Source organism: Chelonia mydas, chromosome 1 (genome assembly GCF_015237465.2).
Source record: "Chelonia mydas isolate rCheMyd1 chromosome 1, rCheMyd1.pri.v2, whole genome shotgun sequence".
NCBI lineage: Eukaryota > Metazoa > Chordata > Testudines > Cheloniidae > Chelonia > Chelonia mydas.
The window spans coordinates 292,501,043-292,523,067 of NC_057849.1; the positions used below are offsets into that span (position 1 = coordinate 292,501,043).

At 40.7% G+C, this 22,025-nt stretch overlaps 1 protein-coding gene and 1 long non-coding RNA gene across 3 annotated transcripts in view; one reads left to right on the forward strand and one right to left on the reverse strand.

The window, feature by feature from the left end:
• TMEM117 (transmembrane protein 117) overlaps positions 1 to 22,025 on the reverse strand; it is a 326,549-nt gene that overhangs the window by 100,947 nt on the left and 203,577 nt on the right. For both annotated transcript variants that reach the window (XM_043548908.1, XM_043548914.1), the window contains one exon: positions 17,919 to 18,016. In XM_043548908.1, coding sequence (XP_043404843.1) covers positions 17,919 to 18,016 — 98 coding nt within the window. The remainder of the gene's footprint in view (positions 1 to 17,918; positions 18,017 to 22,025) is intronic.
• Positions 1 to 22,025, forward strand: part of LOC122466262 — a 44,925-nt gene that overhangs the window by 9,097 nt on the left and 13,803 nt on the right. Inside the window, exon 2 of the long non-coding RNA XR_006291639.1 lies at positions 18,211 to 18,391. This is a non-coding gene — a long non-coding RNA (uncharacterized LOC122466262). The remainder of the gene's footprint in view (positions 1 to 18,210; positions 18,392 to 22,025) is intronic.

Genomic DNA, 22,025 nt, shown 5'->3' on the forward strand with positions numbered 1-22,025 from the left:
TTAACATCTCTTGCTAGCTGCAACTCCAGGTGTGATTTGGCCTTCCTGATTTCACTCCTGCATGCCCGAGCAATATTTTTATACTCATCCCTGGTCATTTGTCCAATCTTCCACTTCTTTAAGCTTCTTTTTTGTATTTAAGATCAGCAAGGATTTCACTGTTAAGCCAAGCTGGTAGCCTGCCATATTTATTCTTCTTTCTACACATCGGGATGGTTTGTCCCTGTAACCTCAATAAGGATTCTTTAAAATACAGCCAGCTCTCCTGGACTCCTTTCCCCCTCATGTTATTCTCCCAGGGGATCTTGCCCATCAGTTCCCTGAGGGAGTCAAAGTCTGCTTTTCTGAAGTCCAGGGTCCGTATTCTGCTGCTTTCCTTTCTTCCTTGTGTCAGGATCCCGAACTTAACCATCTCATGGTCACTGCCTCCCAGGTTTCCATCCACTTTTGCTTCCCCTACTAATTCTTCCCGGTTTGTGAGCAGCAGGTCAAGAAGAGCTCTGCCCCTAGTTGGTTCCTCCAGCACTTGCACCAGGAAATTGTCCCCTACATTTTCCAAAAACTTCCTGGATTGTCTGTGCACCGCTGTATTGCTCTCCCAGCAGATATGAGGGTGACTGAAGTCTCCCATGAGAACCAGTTATTTCAGTGTTCATGATTTTACCAAAGTATTACAAATAAAAGAGATGAAAGAAATGTTGATGGTGTTATTCTTGAGATTGGCTTACTTTTTCATAAATTAACAAATTAATTTAATTAACTCTACTTACATACATGTCATCCTATCTATGTTCTGATACAAGGTTCCTGCAAAATATATTATTTCTAGGTACATGGCGTTCTTCAAAATTTTTTGAATCACATGTTAAGTACAAACATTAACATAACGCCTTGGCTATTTGCAACTTTATTGCATAAAATCCAATGAGCACCCTTTCTAAAAAGTCAAACCTATGCAAAAACTGCAGCCGGGCCAGCTCACAGTTCAGGTTAAACAGCAGTCAATTAAGGCAGCGAAGAGTTCAGTGGGGCATACTCAGTCCGGCATGGATAGGAACTCGGACATCCCTTCGAGAAGTCTGTTGGGAGACAAGGCTAAATTGGCTGTAACCTCCCTTCTGCTGTGGAATCCAAGGGACCAATGGCGTGGACATGGCTAGGATTGATTCTGCTTCCTATAGAGCCACAGCCACAACTTCAAGCTGTCTCTTACCCCTCACACATATATTAGAAAACCCAAGGGATGGTGCAGCAGTAATGCTATCTGCCCCCCTGTAGGGTAAATACCCTTTGGGACAAAGGGGCCACATTCGTGCAGGGAGAAGTAATTTAGTCCTACGTTTGACAGCACTAGTGAGTCTGGCCCAGTGCTGTTTGCAGTGTGATTTCATGATGAGTCTTGTGATATTTTATCTTTTTCTACAAGCCCCAGCTGCTGGCACCAGTAATTACCTGAGTGTCTCAGCTTCCATTTAAAAAAAGAAGTTTCTAGCCCTTGTCGTTATGTAATAAAGCTTGAAAATGCGAACCTTAATGGCTCCAACACCAAAGGCAAATAAATCCTAGTCAAATTTATTATTTTAAAAATCTCATTATTTTTAAGTGAATCCCGTGGTTTTTGGGGCCTGACTCCTGACTTTCGAATACTTGGGGTTGGTCTAATGTGTTTGTGAGGGTGACTCCAAACAGACAGGTGGCTTGCCTAGAAACGAAGAGCCTCGAGAGCAGAGCTGGGCTAATTTTTTTCACTGAGTAACAAATTCACTGGACAGGGTACTGAAACTATTTTTAAATTCAGGTCAAATTCAGCAAATAGATTCAGCTGGGAAAAAAACTGATTTTTTTCCCTCAAAATGTCAAACCATTTTGTCTGGAAAATGTCATTCAAATAGACATTTCATTTCAAAATGTTACTTCAAAACTACATGCAAAACATTTTGTTTGACCTGAATTAAAAAGTTTCAGCCTTTCATTTTAGGGAGATCAAATGGAAAAAAAAATCAGATCAGTTTGAAAAGATCTAATTTGTTTTTGATTATTCAGTTCAGCCACTAAACTGAAAAATCAGTTATTTGCTTCACTCTACCCCAGAGGTAGGCCTATGGGGCAATGACCTTTTATGGGTAAGCCCTAGAGCTCAAGGGCTTAGAGGATTAGAACTCTCCACTTCCTCTGCAGCAGACAAGAGGAAAAGCCAGCTTTTACCAATGTGGCTTGCCCATAGTTCCACTTACTGTGATTTGTTGCTGTATTTGGAATTTGTCTGTGTTCTGATTGTATAAGTGCTAATAAATTGTTACTGTAACTGTACTCATCAAAGGGCACAGGAATTGTGCAAGAAGTGCCCTGGAGTACATGGGTCACTCTGCCTTCACTAGTATATGATTCTGGTTTCAGAATTAAGGATTCAAATTCAACAAGAAGGAGGATAGGGTTCTGCCCTAGAGATGAGGGGCTCTCCCCAAGGGTCCTGTTTTGCTCTGGGTTCCTCACCTGGACATTCTGAACCCTGTGTGGAATGACTGTGGGGTTGTGCTGGGCTGTACTGCCCTGCACTGGACCACATCAGCTCAGTCTGAAGCGGCAGCCGTGCAGAGCTGGTTTAACAATAGGCAAGGCCAGACTGGCGGCACAAGACAGAGCTGACTTTGCAGAAAGGCCCAACCAGACCAGCCGCTGTAGCACAGAGCTCACATCACAGTGCCCCAGACAGGTGATGGTGCAGAGATGACTTAACAGCTCTGCCACAGGTGGTGGCAGCTCACAGCTAACTGCACAGTGCCCTGAAAAGGGGTGTGTGTACACAAGGATCATTTCACAGTGATGCCCAAGTGGACCAAAAATGACAGAGCTGATGGCAGACCTGGACTATGTAGCTGTGCATGAGAGAAGGACCTGGTGGTGCAGATTTCACTGAACCAAAGCAGAGAGCCACTCCTATATGCCCCTCTCGCTAAATCTTAGTCTAATTGGACCCAAGAGTGGGTTTTAGATGTTTGGGAACTGTAGTGTGACCAAGAGGCCTGGACCTGAGCAAGCAAGACAATTCATTCTTGTTATGTTGGGGCTGCCCATATTCCTGACACAGTGACTGGGGTTTGTTCATTTTATTGTATTTCTCCAGGCCAGCCCCAGTGGGCTCAGGGGATGATAACAATAGTGATACCTAGCACCTTTTGTCAATGTGTCCCTGAGGAGCCTGGGCAGCCCCAGCCCTGAATCCAGGGGAGACTGTGCCTATTGAAATAGTGTGCCCAACAGCTGGTACTTACTAGTAACCGCACACAGCACTCTAGGCCGGGTGTGCATTTGCCCTCAACTGACAAAGCTTGAATAGGTTCATGTTCTGGTCATGCTGCAAGACTCATTTGTTCATTCATCCAGGCTTTGTCTCAGGTGGGTAGAGATCAACCATTTGCACATAGTGGAATCCAGGAGGCCAGGGGATCAATGGATCCCTGATGGTTATTAAGCAAGCAACAAGGTGGGTGAGGCCATATCTTTTATTGGACCAACTTCTGTTGGTGGAAGGGACAAGCTTTCAAGCTACATCGAGCTCTTCTTCAGGTCTGGGGAAGGCAATCAGAGTGTCACAGTTAAGTACAAGGTGGGACAGATTGTTAAACATAAGAAAATTACACGTTGCAGGAGACTAGTTAAGATGAAGTGGGCAATTAATACCTCTGCAGCCGTAGGACAAAGGAAGGTTAGTAGGTTACAAATATTTGTAAGGAGCCACAGAACCAGTGTCTCTGTTGAGACCATGATTTTCAGTGTCTAGCAGAGTTATGAATTTAAATTCCCAGGTTCGCCTTTTGAAGTGTTGTTTGCAGGTTTCCTCTGAAGATGAGAACTGAAAGACAAGATGTGGAGTTATCGCTTTGTAAAACGTGTCTGCCCATGGGTGATAGGATGTTTTTGTCTATCGTCATTTTTCTGTGTGAGTTCATTCTACAGCATAGTGATTGTCTGGTTTCATCCACAGAGTTGTTGCTGGTGCATTTAATGCACTGGATGAGGTACAGCACATGTTGTGAGAGGCATGTTTAGGGCCCATGACTCTTGAAAGGTGTGTTCTGGTTGGATATTGATTATCCTAGCAGTTGAAATAAGTCTGCAGGCTTTGCATCTGCTGTTTTGGCAGGGTCTGGTGCCGCTTCAAGTTAGTATGCCCTGGTATGTGGGGAGCTTGCTTCTGATAATGAACTTGGTGAGGTGTGGGTTCTTTGAAGGCCAGAAGAGCAGGTTTGGGAAAAATTTCTTTCAAGTATCAACCCTATCTACTATGGGTTGTAATTGGTGATGATATCGTGTATAGGTTCTGGTATAGTGTGCGTGTGTGATCCTACGCACCCCGTGTTCACATCCTCCACAGTACTGCAATCATATTTCTACAAAATATGCCTTGTGAGATATCCTATGAAAGCTAACACCACATTGATTATTAATATCATTGCAAAATATTTAGTAGTGCCACATAACCAATTGTTTCAGCATCCATGTTATTGAGCATATACACAACTTCAAATATGAAAAAAACTGACACAGCCAGCAGTTGTTAGGTTCTCACACCGTCTTTGGTTCAACATTGCAATACACCTCACAAAGACATTTGGCCTCCAGCCTGTGATTCCTCCTTTATGGTATTTTCACAATCCCACTGACTTTTGTAAGTTTACAGTAAACTGCATTGAGATCCAATCCACAGATTCAGTCCAGGTTACCCTGTGTTGCTCTACCTTCGCTCTGCAGGGTTGGGCTGGATCTGTGTAGTGCTCAGAATGGCTGCCAGTTTTGTACCCCTGACAGATTTCACTATTGATTGGCCAGGAGCTTCCAGTTTATAGCTAAGGGGGCATGTGTGTGCATGCAGGAATGTCTGTCCTTAATGACAGCTTCCAAACAGCTACTGTGCATGGTGAACAACTTCCTGCACTCCTTGCCTGGGAATGTTTCCATATCAACTCAGAGCAAGTGGAAACAACAGCTGTAATTACAGCAACAAGGTGTGGGGTTTTCTTTGTTTGTTTTTTTCTGCTGAACACCATGCAATAAGAAAAAGAAAAGGGGGTTACAAATGTATCTCAGGTATACCATTAGTATGATGAAATAGATGTTTGGCAATTGTCTTTGGAGTGGATATATAAGTGTTGTCCATTGTCTGGTAGATATTTGAGGCAGGCAGTGATGCTGTCATGGTGAGGAAGGTTGGTGTCTAGGGACGTGACATTCGTGGTGGCAGGATGGCGTTCTGAAGGAGGTTGTTAATGGTGCAGAGTTTCTGGAAGAAGTTAGGGCTAGTCTACACTGGCAACGAGGGGTGTAGCTACCAGTCCTGGAAGCACGGCTCCCAGCGCTGGTGCACCGTCTACACTGGCACATCACAGCGCTGAAACTTGCTGCGCTCAGGGGGGTGTTTTTTCATACCCCTGAGTGAGAAAGTTGCAGCGCTGTAAAGTGCCAGTGTAGACAAACCTTTAGTTGTGTCCTGGAGGAAGCTGGCCCTGTGTGCACTGAGTGATTTGAGGATGGTTTCTGTGAATCCTGGTATTCTTTCAGTAAGAGTGCCATGGCCAGATATGAGGGATCTGGCTTGGTTTCTTTGTTTGTGTATCTTGGGAAGCATGCTGAAGGTCCCTGGGATGGGTTCTTGGGGGATGAGGTCATAGAATTTTTCTTGAAGTTGTTTGGGGAAGTATTTGATATCCTTAAATTCCTGTGTGAATTATAGTATAGGGTTTTTGAGTTCTTTATAGCAGGTGACGTTGGAGAGTTGTCAGTTGGCCTTGTTGACAGAATCATCACAGTTGACAACTACAATAGTGGCTCCTTTGTCTGCTGGCTTGTTCTCTAAATTAGATGTCTGGATTTTAAGCTCTTTAGAACTGGGACCATCTTTTTGTTCTGTGTTTGTACAGTGCTTAGCACAATGAGGTGCTGGTACATGACCGGGGCTGCTGGGTATTACTGTAATACAAATACATAATACCTGTGCCCAGAGTGTATGGATAAGCACACTTTAAAAATCATGTATTTTAATAGACTGTAGCTGACAGTTAAGAAATCTATTTCTGTATTTCCCATTTACTAAAGATTTGTTTAGTATTTTTCAGTTTTTAAACAAAAGTGCCAATTCAAAACCGTCAAAGTGCTTCCAGAATAATAAAAAAGATTGATCATTTATAAACCCATAAAAAATTCCTACAAAAATTAAAATAAGAAACTCAATCCAATGCATCTTAATAAAAAAAAAAAAGCAAGCAGCCAAACAGAACAACAACAACAACAACAGAAGAAATATCGCCCAGATCCTTTAGACCCCACCATTCCCAAAAGCATTGTTGGCCTTGGAGCTTGCACTGGTAGTCAACCGATTGAGACTATTTCAAAGAGAAAAATGTATTCAGCGGTAGGAAAAAGCCACATATAATATACTTGACCTTAGCAACATCTTGTTCTTTTTCTTTCAAGCATGTCTTTGAAGAGGCTAGTACTGCTGGAGCAACAAATGGAATTTAAATGTATGCCAACTCCATTTTAATGTAGCCTTCTGACAATTTTTTGGCTTGTGTTTCCTTCTCTCTCAATTATATGATACTTGCTGCCTAGTGAAATTAAGTTCAAGATACTTTGTGGCAGAGCTAGTGGTGGGCAATGGGTTAGCTGGAATGTGAGAAAAAAAGCTTCCCAAAAAATTAGCCCCTTTCTCTTTTTTTTTTTTCTCTCTTTTTTTTTTAAATAATCTTCCCTAGTGCTGCCATTCCCCCTTCAGTGCTCACACACATCTTGATCCTACTCCCATTGAAATCCGTGGGGCTTTTCCCATTGTCTTTAATTAGAAACAGAATGGGGCCAAGAAAAACATTATTGTAACCATTACATACAAAGCAAAGCACTCCAAATGAGAGCCAAGGTCTTTCTCGAGGAAAGACCATTCATTTCAGTAGGTAACATCTGAATAAATGGAAGATGCAGAATAATTACTGACTACTGTACCAACAGTGTCTTTGTTTTACAGGCTGTTTACCTATGCTTTTGACTGCAGTTAGCCCTGTAGATATTTTATATTAATCAGAATAACCTCCTGCTTGAATAACTAGAATATGTACATTCTGAAAGTTAAATAATCGTTTTATTGTAAGAACATGGAACATTAATTGCTAACATGATTTTTCTTTGGGTTTTAAAAAAAAAGGAGAGATCCATTAAAAAATAAAAATAAAAATAAGTATCAGCGTGTGCATTAGACACCGAAGAGCCTGCAGGGCACCTTTTATTAACACAATGTGATTTATTGACATTTTAGTCCATCCAAGCTTCTGCTTTTTCTGCTGTCACAATTGTGAGCAGACAACATACAATTACATGAAATAAACATATTAACACAATGTTCTCATTATTACCTCTATGTTATAAGGGAGATTTTTAAAGTTGGATGCCTCAGTATAGATAGCCATCAGTAGATTCTTTTAGTTTAAAAGCTGTATTAATATTTGCAAAGTACAAAAGCAAGTAAAAAAAAGTAAGAAAGGATCCCTAACTCATATTTATGTTTTATATACAAGTTAACTGAGCACAACCTAACTCATATTTACAATAGTGTTAAAGTACATATAGACAACATATTTATTTTAATTTAAAGTGGTTCTACTCCAATGATAGTTATGGAATAAGAACCTGAATAGAATAGAATGGAAAAAGCTCTCTAAACAACTGCCATTATTCAATTCATTGTTTCCTGTTCTCAATGTTCTCTTCCACTTTGAGGCCCTGATCCTGAAATAGAATCCATGCAGGCAGACTCAGACAAAAAAAAAAAAAACTTAAATCCAACTAGGATATGGCAGTCAAGCTGGGCTCTCTCTTTCTTGCATGTCACCACCAGATACAAAGGTTTATTGGGCCCAGGGGTGACTACAGTTATACTATTCCACTGTCTTCAGATTACACTCTGTAGCCTGGATTAATTTGGGGTGCAATTTGAACTTTTCGCAAACAACAGGTCCTTTCCTCAGCAACTAAATAAAAATCTCTTTAATAGAGGGTATGGGTGAGTAACATCCATAAGCACATGAAGATTTTACCACCAAAATTATTGGAAAAATAAAAGTTCCACGAATGATAGATACACACAATTTAGAAGTCCCTAGGGATGTCATGCTCACACACATTCAAGACCATAGAAAATACAGCAATAAGATGATAGCCAGTGGGGTACATCGTAAGCGGGATGTGATGATTCAGTTTACACCATCCTTTCCAAGCCCAATGTGCTCAATGAGGGTTGGATAAACACCTTAGTCACATTCTATCCACACATATCCGGGGCCATATTTGATGAGATTTCAGACCTCCTGCTCCTGTGTGCTATTCCAGAGAACCTTGTTTGGTATTCTGGCTAATTAAATTTCTCAGGCTGGCATAAGTAGGGCTGCCAGGTATCCGATTTTCGACCGGAAAACCTGGTCGAAAAGGGACCCTGGAGACTCTGGTCAGTACCGCGGATGGGGCCATTAAAAGTCTGGTCAGTGGCACAGCAGGGTTAAGGCCTGCTGTGGCTCTACGTGGCTCCCGGAAGCAGTGGCATGTCCCCACTCTGGCTCCTAGGCATAGGGACAGCCAGGGGGCTCCATGTGCTTCCCAGTCCCAAGCGCCAGCTCTGTAGCTCCAATTGCCCAGGAACCCTGGCCAATGGGAGCTGTGGGGGCGGTGCCTGTGGACGGGGTAGCGCGCAGAGCCGCCTGGCCGTGCCTCCACATAGGAGCTAGAGGGGGGGACATGCCGCTGCTTCTGGGAGCTGCTTGAGGTAAGTGCTGCCTGGAGCCTGCACCCCCTCCTGTGCTTCAACCTCATGACCCAGCCCGGATCCCCATTCTACCCTCCGAACCCCTTGGTCCCAGCCCGAAGAACCCTCCTGCACCCCAAACCCCTCATCCCCAGGCTACCCCAGAGCCTGCACCCCCAGCCAGAGCCCTCACCCCCACCCCACATCCCAACCCCCTGCACTAGCCCTGATCCCCCTCCTGCCCTCCAAACCACTCGGTCCCAGCCCGGAGCCCCCTCCTGCACCCTAAACCCCTCAACCCCAGCCCTACCCGAGAGTCTGCACCCCCAGCCAGAGCCCTCACCCCCTCCCGCATCCCAACACACTGCCTCTGCCCAGAGCCTCCTCCCGCACCCTGAACACCTCATTTCTGGCCCCACTTCAGAGTCCGCACCCCCTTCCGCACCCCAGCTCCCTGAGCCAGCCCGGTGAAAATGAGTGAGCGAGGGTGGGGAGAGCAAGCAACAGAGGGAGGGGGGATGGAGTGAGCAGGGGGCAGGGCCTTGGAGAATGAGTGAGGCCTCAGAGGAGGGGCAGGGCAGGGGGTGGGGCAAGGGTGTTTGTTTTTGTGCAAATAGACAGTTGGCAACCCTAGGCATAAGTCATTTGTGTCAACCCCTTTCCAAATGCTTTTGATAAATCAATGCAGTTCACTTCATGAATACGTGTACCCTAATATCAAAAAAACCCGCTATTTTAACTTGTTTTTTCTTCTTTGAGGTTTAATCGTTTATCACAAGCTACAAATTGCTAAGTCTCCTAACCTCGGTCAAGCACTCTACTTATACTATCAGGCCTCATTACGCCTCAGCCTCTTGCCAAGCCTACCTTAATAATAATCCTCACTTTACAGGCTTCTCTACTTGCATTTCAGCTGTATTAATATCTTGTATACATAATAAAGTAACTTAGCAAGCAATATATTAATTAAGTTTGCCTCATAATCTCCATAGGATCCGGTCCTGGGTCACTGGTCAACATCTCTTAGTGGCACCAGGGTAACCCTGCTGTCTTTACATAATTTGCCCAGCAATTGTAATTTAGCAAACAATTCTGTTGATGATGCCCAAGAAGAAATCAAATTCAGCTCACCAGGATGAACAAGAGTCAAAAGAGGTAAGATATTTTTAGCTGGTTTAAATGGCATAGCACCACTGAAGTAAATGGAGTTACACTGATTAACAACAGCTAAGAACCTGGCCCAGTATGTCAACAGGGACCCGATTCTGCAACCCTAACATTGTGTTACACATACTGACACGAATAATCTCATTAACGTCAATTAAACAACTTTTGTGAGTTAGTGTTTCTCAGAACAAGTAAAATATGCAGAATCAGGCTCCAAAGTATGCGAATATGAGTTAAACAATTTTTTCCATTGGCATTATGTATGTTATGGAATTACTCCCTTCTGTTCAACTGGGAGCCATATAACCTTTCAAATGTGCATGCTATTAAGAAATAATATCTTCGGTGACCAATATGGCTTGCGATTATCTTTTGCCTTTTATATAATTTAGAGTTGCTTACATGCTAATGTGCTTTCTAAAACAAAATGAGTAAACACACAGTGGTGAAGAATAGGGGAACAGATACTCTGAAAATGAGTCAAGGGTTCAGTTACATGCATGAAAGCTTGGCTGACTGGCCGTCAGCAAATTCTAACACACATCTTTAAATATACCATTATGGAGCCAAATAGTTAAAAAAAAAATGACTCCAGCATGCCATAATTGCTTTAATCATTACATTTATTTTACAGAACTGAACTGATTTTTGGAACGCAGCCACAACAAAGGCTGTGAACAATGGCTATAACCACTAGGAAGGTGAAATACTTATTTTTGACCTACACTGAATTTTGAAGCCCAGCGTGAGCTTTGAGAGTGCATATTTTGCATAGGTCATTGGCTGAGGCTGTATTTTTCACATAGAGTTTTCTGTCATTTTTTGACAGATTTTTGAAAGCATTGCATGAAACTTGAACTTGAAACAGCCGTGTGACGTTTTGGGGGCATGAGAGTACAAGGCCTCTGCACAATGAAGCCAGGGAGAAAGGAAAAAAAATAAATTCTGAGACTGAAGGTCTTACGGGATCAAACTCTTTCTTAGCTTTACAGTCTGAAATTTATTTTGCTTCAGTATGTAAAATGGTGTACTTATACTATGAAACTTTGTACTGAGGACGGTGTCAGATATTTATTAGATATTGCATGCAACCACACTTTAATTTTTTTCAGTCTGTCTGATCATGTTACTGCCTGCATTGATAAAATACTGTCACTTATGGAGTTGTGTTAATTTCTGTTTGCTGGCAGTCCTGAAACAAAAACATTGTTCTGGTAAAACTGAAAGTGATTTTTTTCTGAATTTCTGAAAAGTTTAAAAAGTAAAAAAAAAATCCATTTTGGGTCAAATGAAGTGTTCTGTTTCCTTTCTGGGCATTCTTAACCATTGCTAATAAGAACAGAAATGATGAGCTAGAGTCACAAAGCCAGAGTAGTCACAAAGCCGGTGCCCGCCTTATACCCAATAGCTAGAACGCTCAGCTGGGAGTGGGGGAAGAGCCAGCTTCAAATCTCCACTCTGGAGCAGACTCAAACCCAGGTCTCCCCCCATCCCAGGTCTGAGTGCCCTAGTCCCCTGGCTATTGGCTATTCTAGGGTGTGGTGCTTTCAGTCTCTTCTGTTGAAGCTGTTCCATTTTGTATAAATTACTTGAATAGTCATTGGGGCAAATTGAGAGAGAGAGAGAATGACCCTGTAGCCCAGTGGCGAGGGTATTCAGGATAGGTGGAACCTAGAGTCCAGTCCCTGCTCCAATGACTATTTTATTTAAATATCACAGTCTCTAGTATTACACAGATGGACATTTCCTTATGTTATGGAATTACAAGATCATAAATCCTACCCAGAAATAAATAACCAATGTTGTTGGGGAAGGGCAGCTTGGACCAATCAAATTTAAACCTTTATCAAACATCACTTTGCTCCTATAGTCACATTCACTATTGACACTAAGAAAAAAAAAAAGGAAGAACTTGCCTGTGCTATACTAGAGGAGTATATTATTTACTTCTTCAATGGATTTTAAGACTAATAATCCTATAATAGAGAATTAAATTTAAATAGAGAGTTTATGGTTTAGATTCACAGGACCGGTCGTGGTCTAAACCACCCTTTTGGCTTGTGACTGGGACCCTTAAGTCTATTCTATCTTACACTCACTGCCTATGCCCTTGAAAAAGCCATTTCAATGTTTGAGATCAGGGAAATGTACCAGGCTGCAGGGGTAGGGTTGACAACTTTCTATTTGCAGAAAACTGAACACCCTTGCCCTGCCCCCTAGCCTACCCATTCTCCCAGGCTCTGCCCCTTCTCCGAGGCCCCACCCCTGTTCACTCCATCCCCCCTCCCTCTGTCACTCGCTCTCCCCCACCCTCGCTCACTTGCTCATTTTCACCAGGGCAGGGGTTTCACTGGGACAGGTGGTTGGGATGTGGGAGGGGCTACAGGCTCTGGGCTGGGGGTGCAGTCTCTGGGATGGGGCCAAGGGATTCAGGGTGCAGGAGGGAGCTCCGGGCTGGGGCCAAGGGATTCAGGGTGTGGGAGATGGTGAGGGGTTCAGGGTGCAGGAACGGGCTCCAGGCTAGGGCAGGGGGTTGGGGCATGGGGGTTTGGGGTGAGGGCTCCAGGCGATGCTCATCTCAGGCGGCTTCAGGAAGCGGCCGGTATGTCCCTGTGGCCCCTAAGCAGAGGCGCAACCATGCGGCTCAGCATGCTGCCCTTGCCTGCAGGTGCCGCCCCCACAGCTCCCATTGGCCACAGTTCCTGGCCAATGGGAGCTGCGGAGCCAGGGCTCGGGGTAGGGGCAGCGTGCAGAGTCCCCAGGGCCGCCCCAGTGTCTAGGAGCCAGAGGGACATGTTGCTGTTTCTGGGGAGCCGCATGGAGCCAGGCAGGCACCCTGCTTGCCGCGCTGTGGGAAGCCAACCGGATTTTTAACAGCCCGGTCTGCGATGCTCACCGGAGCTGGAAGGGTCCCTTTTCGACAGGGCATTCCGGTCAAAAACTGGATACCTGGCAACCCTATGCAGGGGTGAGGGTCTCATGGGAACCTCCATACCAGTCCAATGCTAACCAGGGGATAATCCCATATAGGCAGTTACATCAGCTTCAAGTCTGTTTTGTACCACACTGGAACAGTGGATTCAGTGTTAAAAGCCCAAAGGAAATCTTGAGACCTGCAAAGATCCCAAGATGTCTGCAGCCCCAGGAGGGCTCACTGCCTCCACACATTGTTCCCTCTGGCTTCCACTTCCCCGAAGGCCTCATAACTCCTCTAGGAATGATGCTGTTGTGCCTACTGGCAGCTGCACAGACATCCACTATTCCAGCCACAGCAGGCTTTGCAGGTCTCAAGGGGAAGCATGAACAAATGCATGTCCTCACTGGCTCGTAAAACTCAGTCCACACACTGAGTCCAAATTCAGCACTTTCTGGGCTCTCTTTTTAATACAAAAAAATAAATTAACAACAAAGTTAATCTCAAATCTTTCCACCAGGCTTGGTTGCTCTTTGGCTTCCTCTCTCAGTGCTTCTCACCCCCATCCTAGTTCCTCTGTCCCCAGAGAGCCACAACCACTTCCCTTATTTACACGCGGAGTAATCAGTCGCCCAGCTGTCTCAGTGAATTGGCAGACCCCATTTAACAGTTTCTGAGCAAGATCAACAGATGCTAGCAAGATGGAGTGCTACAGATATATAATGCTAGTCTGTTCAGGGAATTACTGCTGACTGATATGTGGACTGCGGTGATGGAAGATAAGTGATTTAGAACAGTGGCTCTCAACCTTTCCAGACAACTGTACTCCTTTTAGGAGCCTGATTTGTCTTGTGTACCCCCAAGTTACACCTCACTTTAAAACTATTTGCTTACAAAATCAGACATAAAAATGCAAAAGTGTCACAGCATACTATTACTGAAAATGTGCTTACTTTCTCATTTTTACCATACAGTTATAAAATCAGTCGATTGGAATATAAATTTCAGTGCATAGTATATAGAGCAGTATAAAGTCATTGTCTGTATGAAATTTTAGTTTGTACAGACTTCGCTAGTGCTTTTTATGTAGCATGTTGTAAAACTAGACAAATATCTAGATGAGTTGCGGTACCCTCTGCATACCCCCGGGGTACACGTACCCCTGATTGAAAACACTGATTTAGAATGAGAAAAAGAGTTAATGAGTGAAGTAAATGGGGGCGGGGGGAAGGTGAATAACATAACTAGCTAGTTCCTTGCTTTGTATTGGTTTACATTTGTGTGATATGCAATTTAGAAATCTTAACTTTAATGAAAGGGTTGTGTTGTCTGGGACAGCATTTAATTTAAGCTGACAAAGCTATGAAATCTACTTAGTTCTTTTAAATGCAGCGCACAATGAAAATAACTAATTTTAATAAGTTGTCTTTTCAAACAAATACAAGAACCGCTTTCAAATCTGTAAAAGCAACGTAATGCTCCAGTAATGCATTTTATTATTGTGACTACTGCAAAGCAAGAAGTATTGAAATCCAGCTGATCAGGTCAAAGCCTCAATTAGGTACATCACAGAAAAACCATTTAAAAAGCCCATGTTTAATTTCCATTCTGGAGACATGGCTATCAATCTCAGATGGAAACTCCCACATTTACATAGTAAGAAATCCCACACTGAACCGTGTTTCACATAGTCTTTTTTAAACATAAAATAGATAGTCTCCTGTAGTAACTGAGTAATTTTTGATCAATTCCTTTGAATAAGCCATACCATTTTTGACTCTTTTTGAACTATATTCCTAACTTGTTGAATCAAATTAAGATGACATCTAGTTTAAAAAACCAAAATGCTAAAATGTAAAGAAAATTAGATAGATGACATGCAAAAACTATTATAAGAAAGTTATATAGGTTCCAAGTCAGGCACACGAATGTTAGGAAATACCAGTTTTACAATTGTCTGAGAGACCGGAATTTTTTCCCCTTGTCTGTCCATTCTATGCACTGAATGAGACAAGTGATCTGTGGAAAAAACAGTATGTAATCATGTCACTATGAACTATATGCACAAAGAATGCCCATGAAGGGACACCTTGAAGGATCTGACCCTTATCAGTGATTTGCCTGTTCAAATATCCACTTTATTTGCACTATTTTTGTAATTGCACATGTACATCAGGTATTGAATAGCACACCTATTTGGTGTTCAGTCCTAGGTTTCTGAGATATTTAAAATTCTGCCATCTTTGTGATTTATCCCTTATTTTGAGTAACTAAACGATAGCGCACTAAACTGACACTTATCCCAATTAAGGAGATGTGCCATTTAGAAATACTAATTAAGCAGATTCTATTGCATCTATATTTCTGTGGCATTTTCTATTTAGGATGTTTCTTTTGGACAGCTTACCAAAATGAACCCATTTATGTCACAAGTCGCTAAACAGATCAAAGAAAGAAAGACTAATACTTTATATTACCACACATAATTTTAGTTAGCCTTCCCTCTCCCTCTCTCTCTCTCTCCTCCTCAAAAGAAAAAACACAAGTCTACTGTTACTATATGTGTGACACATACTATATAAATAATGTCTCTATTTAATATGGAGTCTTGCCTAGGGTGATTTTATTTCATTGCCGATAGCTACAAATAAAAGTTTGTTGCCCTTTATGCTTTTGAGTCCTCATTTAAAAACACTCTTTATTTTAAAACGTATTCATGAAAAGAAACATCTTTTTACTTAATCCATTTCTATTTTCAATTTTTTGTGGCAATTTTAGTGTGAATGTTATGTGAAAGCAAATATGGCTTTATATAGTTTTGGCCTGTAAAAAATTCAAAACATCTTTTGTAAGGACACTGAAGGTTGTTGTTGTTGTTGTTTTTAAAGCGTTTGATTGCTCTCTGTGTCTTGCAATGCTCTCTTTTGAAAATAAAATATCTTTACCATGGCACTTCTTACTTGTCCCCTAACTAGCCTCAGTATTTTCAATCTTTTTTCAAATGAGAGTCTCTTCATGACTAACTTCACTTCACCAGAGGCTCTCTATTTTATGAGACAGATTGACCAGAATTTAATACTGCATTCCAGATGAAGGCATACCATTGATTTAGGTCATGACTTGATCTTTTCTATCCTGCTAGATATATATTTTAGCATTGTGTTTGCCTTTTTGACCATTGTGGACAGCAGAACGAAAACCACTGTTTCAGAGGTGGGAGTGGTCAAAAAGGCAAACACAATTGTTCACAAATGCAAGGTAATGTATATTGGAAGCAATAATGAGATTATATATATACATATTATTATGATTATATATATATATATATATATATATATATATATATATGTGTGTGTGTGTGTGTGTGAACAATCAATTTCATCTGCGATTCTGCTGCCCATTCACCTAGCATTCTTACATCCCACATAGCCTGCTCTAGTCTTGACAAGCCTAAATGATTTTATGTCATCTGCAATTTTTGCCATATTACTGTGCAATCCTTCCTCCAGGTCATGGTTAAATACAAATCCTAGTTCAGAATTTTGGGGCATCGCATTTTTAGTTTGCAACATGGCAAAAAAAGACTTATTCTTTCTGTTATCTATTTCTTAGCCAATTTCTAATCTGCTTTATCTCTCACCCCATGACTTATTAGTTTTCTTAATTGCCTTGTGAGAGGAACTTTGTCAAAGGCCTTTTGAAAATCCAAATACATTAGATCCACCAGTTCTCCTTCATCTACTATTTTCCTGACATGCAAAAAAGAGTTCTTATAGATCAGAGAGGGATTATTTTCCTTTAGAAAAACTATGCTGGTTTCTTTTATCATATATATCTCCTTAGATTAACATAATTCTTAATTATCATTTCAATCAGATTACCTGGTACTGAACTGTCAGTGGTTGGTCATTGCCAGAAACCATTCCATCACTTTAAAAAAACAACAAACAACAACAACAACAAAACAAGTACATTTATTAACCCTCAGTCCTCCAGTATGCTTGATTTTAATGAGAGGTGCATATTTTTGTTAGCTCGGCCCCTTCATTCTTAAGTTATTCCAGAACTCCTGGGTGTCTCCTCTTTTTGACACCCCCATTTTTTACAGTATCACATCTTTATTATCTGGAAAAAAGTAAGTATCCCAGTATCCTCTGTGGTGAGGACTGATGCAAAGAAATCATTTAGCTTCTCTATAATGTAACCTCCTGAATTTCTCCCTTTACCCTTTGCTAGAATAGCACTCACTGATATTCTCATTGGCCTCCTATATCTGAAGAATGTCTTATTGTCCTTTTTATATCTTTGACAATATGCTCTTCAAATTCCTTCTTAGACCACCTAGTTTCCATTTTTCATTCTACCTGCCATAGTTTATATTCCTTGTTATCAGCATGATTTGGGCTGGGCTGGAATTACATTTTGTGAAGTATACCTTTTGGTTCATATAACTCTTTTACCCTGTTATTTAGCCATACTGGTTTACTTCTTGTCTATTTTTTATATTCTTTCTCAAAAAAAAAAAAATCTATGGGCCCAATCTATTTTTGCGTTCACATTAAATTGTGAATGCAAAATATTACCACATTTAATTGCAAGCACATGAGAAGGCATTTAGATGTCTAGTTAACTTATATACAGGGACAAACATGTAATGAGACATCTTAATGTTATCACATGTGCCAGCAATTTTGCTCCTACACTTTTGTGCCCACAATTGCCTGGACAAAAAATGGAAGCCAGGTTGAGGCAATTTTAAAATTTGGCTCATATGTCATATATTCTTATTTGAGGGTGTGCATGCATGTGCAGCCTGGATTTAAATTGCTGTAAAGCTTTTTTATTCATATAAAAATTGTTTTAAAACAGGCTGGAAAATATTGTTTGACATTTTGTTAGAAAATATAGCTTAAATCCTTTACCAGTTTTATTCTGATCATGTATTCACTTCAAAGTTCTTCACTGACATAGAGCGTTAGAGGGTACTTTGGCAGAGGTTTGGATGTCTATTCAAGGCTCAGTTACAATAACTGGATTTTACTGTTTTCCTACCAGAATAAAATGATCCTAACATTTCCTTTCTTCCAGAAAGCTCTGGCAGACTTCCCCCAGTCAGGATAGGGCTTGTCCTGAAGCATCATATCAGTGACCTATGGAGGAAGAAGGAAATCATGTAAATCAGTGTCACAAAGTTTTAAACACAAATTTTTAGATTCCAAAAGGTTTTTCATTTCAGATCATTCTTATCAACATTTGTAACGACAGCTAAGCTGAAAATCTGAACAAAGATATTATCTGCAGCTCTCTTATTCAAAACCTACATGAACTCTGGTCTGCTTTCTAGAACTTGTGTGTACCCCTTCATGAGAGATGTGAGAAGGCTCATGCATTGCCAATGATGCAGAGAAGATAGAAGTTAATCTAAACGAGTTACTTATGAAGATCTAGGAAAAAATGGATGTATGTTACTTTCTTCATAGCCATATGAAGAAGGCAAACAGTACTATTCCAGTCCAGCTGGGGAGGTAAGTCCAAGTTCAATGAGCATAGTGTCGGGAGAATTTTGGCTATGAAATCTGAATTGCAGTCCAGAGGATTGAACCCAGGGAAGCTTGTGCAGTAAGGGCCATATGCTACCCTCGATCCCAGATGCCAATGAGAAATGTACACACAGAGTAAAGGCCATATACGACCCTAAAACCTGTGCTGTCCCCTTACATGGTATTTAAAAATTGAAATGCTTATTCTACTTTTCAGTACTCATATTTAAATGGACCATCTGTCAACTCTGCCCAGAGACCCATACACACATACTACTTTTGGATGATTTACAAAAAGAATTAGAAATGAGCCTGAACTAAAGCAATAGATTTGGATATCCATGATCTTTGAGTGTGTTAAAAAGCCATATCCTTTTTTTCAGATTAACACTCTTCTTAAGTATTGAAAAATACAGTATAGTCATTTCATCCACCATGCTATTTAGAAAACCCAGTGGTGAGGAAAACATACACAGAATGTTTATGTTTTTTTTTAAAAAAAAAGGTCAGTACACAGCCCTGGCTGTGATATGCAATAAAATAAATGTTTGTCTGCCACTAGCTTCACTACACTGTTTAAACTATTAATTCCTTTGATAAATATAAAAGTAACTCCTACAGAGATTTCAAGACTTCCCCCCTCCCCCAGTTTTACTCACTTCCAAATAAAACCCAGTTTTACGGAGAATTTCTTATTTTTATTTTCTTCCTGGTTTATTTTTGAAGCATGGAGTTGTTTTGGTTTGGGTCTTTTAATTTAATCAGCTAGCATGTGAATTAGTACTTTCATTCAAAGACATTTTACAGTGTTTATTGAAGGGAACAAAAAGCCTATGTTTAAATCGAAGCCACATATGAGGGTTCTCAGCCCTCAACGGGTGAAGGTGTTCAACACATTGCAGAACTGAGTCCTAAATGATGATGAAAACTTTAAGCATATCCGGGATTCCAGGGTTCTATCAATCTTAGCTTGAAGAATCGATTGTATCCTGAAATACTACCATTTCCAATGGTTTTCCTTTGGTAATTCCTTTCTCCGAGCACTCATGTTATGATAGTTTTTATCTTAATAAGACTCCCAAGGTTAACTAAATAAATATTTGGATACATATTTAATGCTTAAAAGGCTCCTCTAAAGATTTAATTAATTTCATTCAGAAATACTTTTCCAGTTCCAGGAAGATTATGTACAGTAATAAATATTTGCAAGGAAACAGATGATTACCAAATGGGTTTTATTCAATTTTCAAAATGTTTTCTCCAGAGTACTTTCTGGGAAATACTTATATTTGCTAGAAGGAAACAATCTGCAGCTGTGTGACCAGTTATTACAGCAGCATGTTTTATAAGAATGGCAATCAAGTAAGTGACATTTGCTGAGGAAAATGGCAAGATGAAGCAGGAAATGTTCATTCTGATATCAGACAGCTGGTCTTTTTCATCTCTTAGCTTCAGCATTTATTTTAAGTCTTATCATCAGATCAATGTCAGGTCACTTGCAGCTAAATTGGCAGAAGCAAAGACAGTCATTAAAGGGATGCATTCAATAAAGAAAAATCCAATTACCTTTTGCATTAGAGAAATCAAATTCATTTTCTGGTGGTGGTCAAGGACAGTCATTGTGGAAAATGGTGCATGGGAGGAAGGTACTCAGCTTTGTCACAATATAAATAATTTTGTTGGGATAGTATCGATGTAATAGCAACAAGTTGTTTTAACTTCCACCAGCATTGGCAGAAAACAAAAATTCAAACCTTTTTTTTTTCTACAAGTTAAAGACTTTATTTCACATCTCAAAATCCAATGCACTGCCTGGCAAACATTCATCTCTATTAGATCAGACTATCTGGAAAAATGCTCTGTTACTATATCCTGCGGAATAGATGTTCCATGATGTGCAATTCTTGCATTCTTCAATTATTCTATGTATGTATCTTGTATAGTCAAAATAAAATGGGAAAAGCCGCTTGAAAAATATCCATTACTTAATTAATTAATTTTGTATCTATAACTATGAAAGACTAGGAATGTGATACTGTATTAACATTGGTTATACTGACTCAATTTAAAAGTGTATGGCTTTTTATGCATAACTATGTTCCTATGTTTCACTTAATGTTCCATTAGAAAAATGGGTATTGTCTATAAAGGCTTACAAACTACAGTTACATGGTGTGCACAGTCAGATGCTTGTTCAGTGAAAAATAAAATTGGCATTTCTTGTATTGCCTTTTCCAACCACAAACTTCATTTTACAAGACAGAAATATCAATGTGGCTGCATGTTATCTAGGAGAGTAACCCAGGAATACTTTAGTGGCACATCTCTCTTCATCATTAGGTCAAATATGCAGAAATGCTATGAGTCACAATGTTAAAGATAAAAAAAACCTACGGCCCACTGTGAAATGGTACACCGCAACCATGTAGAAGCAGGAAATTTTGATTTTGAGTTGAACCGTTATGGGAAGTACAACTACCAGACAATACAATTACCAGTAGAGAACATGTATAAAATGGGTATAATGATACTTACCCATCTTTGTAAAGTGCTTTGAGATGCTCAGATGAAAAGTGTTATAGGAAAGCTAATTATTTATTTATTCTTATCATTGCATCAGTTTTTCATAAAACTACCTTTGTCACTGGTCAAACCACTGCTTTCTTATTACATCACCTACAGCAGACAGAGAAAATTATTGTGAAGTTCTGCTTCTTAGAAGGTATCTTGCAGGATTCTCACTCCTGGCTTACAGAGTAGCAGCCGCGTTAGCCTGTATCCGTAAAAAAGAAAAGGAGTACTTGTGGCACCAATGAAGTGAGCTGTAGCTCACGAAAGCTTATGCTCTAATAAATCTGTTAGTCTCTAAAGTGCCACAGATACTCCTTTTCTTTTTACTCCTGTCTTAGTGTGAGATTGGCAGACCTTTCCTAGTTCTTAAGGTTTTATGACCTTTGAGGGCTATGATAGCCAGGCAGTTATTGCAAACCGCCCCCTGCTGTGTATAAATGCTGCTTTCTGAATATTCCAGTCTGTCCCTTTGACTGAGTGGAAGGTGAAGCTCCCAGGAGGAAAAAAATCTCAATTCAAAATGATCAATTTAAGATCAAAACATGTGCCTCAGAGAAAAAATGAAAAACCAAAGTGTGAACACAACTCAAACGCTAATCTCCCAACTCTGAGGGGATTGAGCAGGGGCAGAGAATCCTACAAGATGCTACCAGTGAAACAGCATAACAAATAACTCCAAACAGGAACCTTTCCAAATCTGTGCTCTGAGCTCAGCTCGCATTGTAAAGTCCAAATTCATTCTTCTTCTGATGTTTGACTTTATTAAAGAAAGCAACAATAAAATACCATAAGATTAGCTTGCTCCTTCTATCAGGTTTAGCTGCTTTTAGAGTTCTTCCCTCACGGCTGCTCAGACCACACACTCCCAAGAAAGTCACTTCAAAGGTGCAGTAATGAGATCCCTACCTCAGTGAGTCAACAGACCCACTTAATCCTTTCACAGTGAAATCATCTGCTAAGAGGTCTTTCAGACAAACACTGACAGCCTGTTACAAACCTGAAAATAAATTTAGCTCCAAATAAAACTCTAAACAAGGACAACATGGGG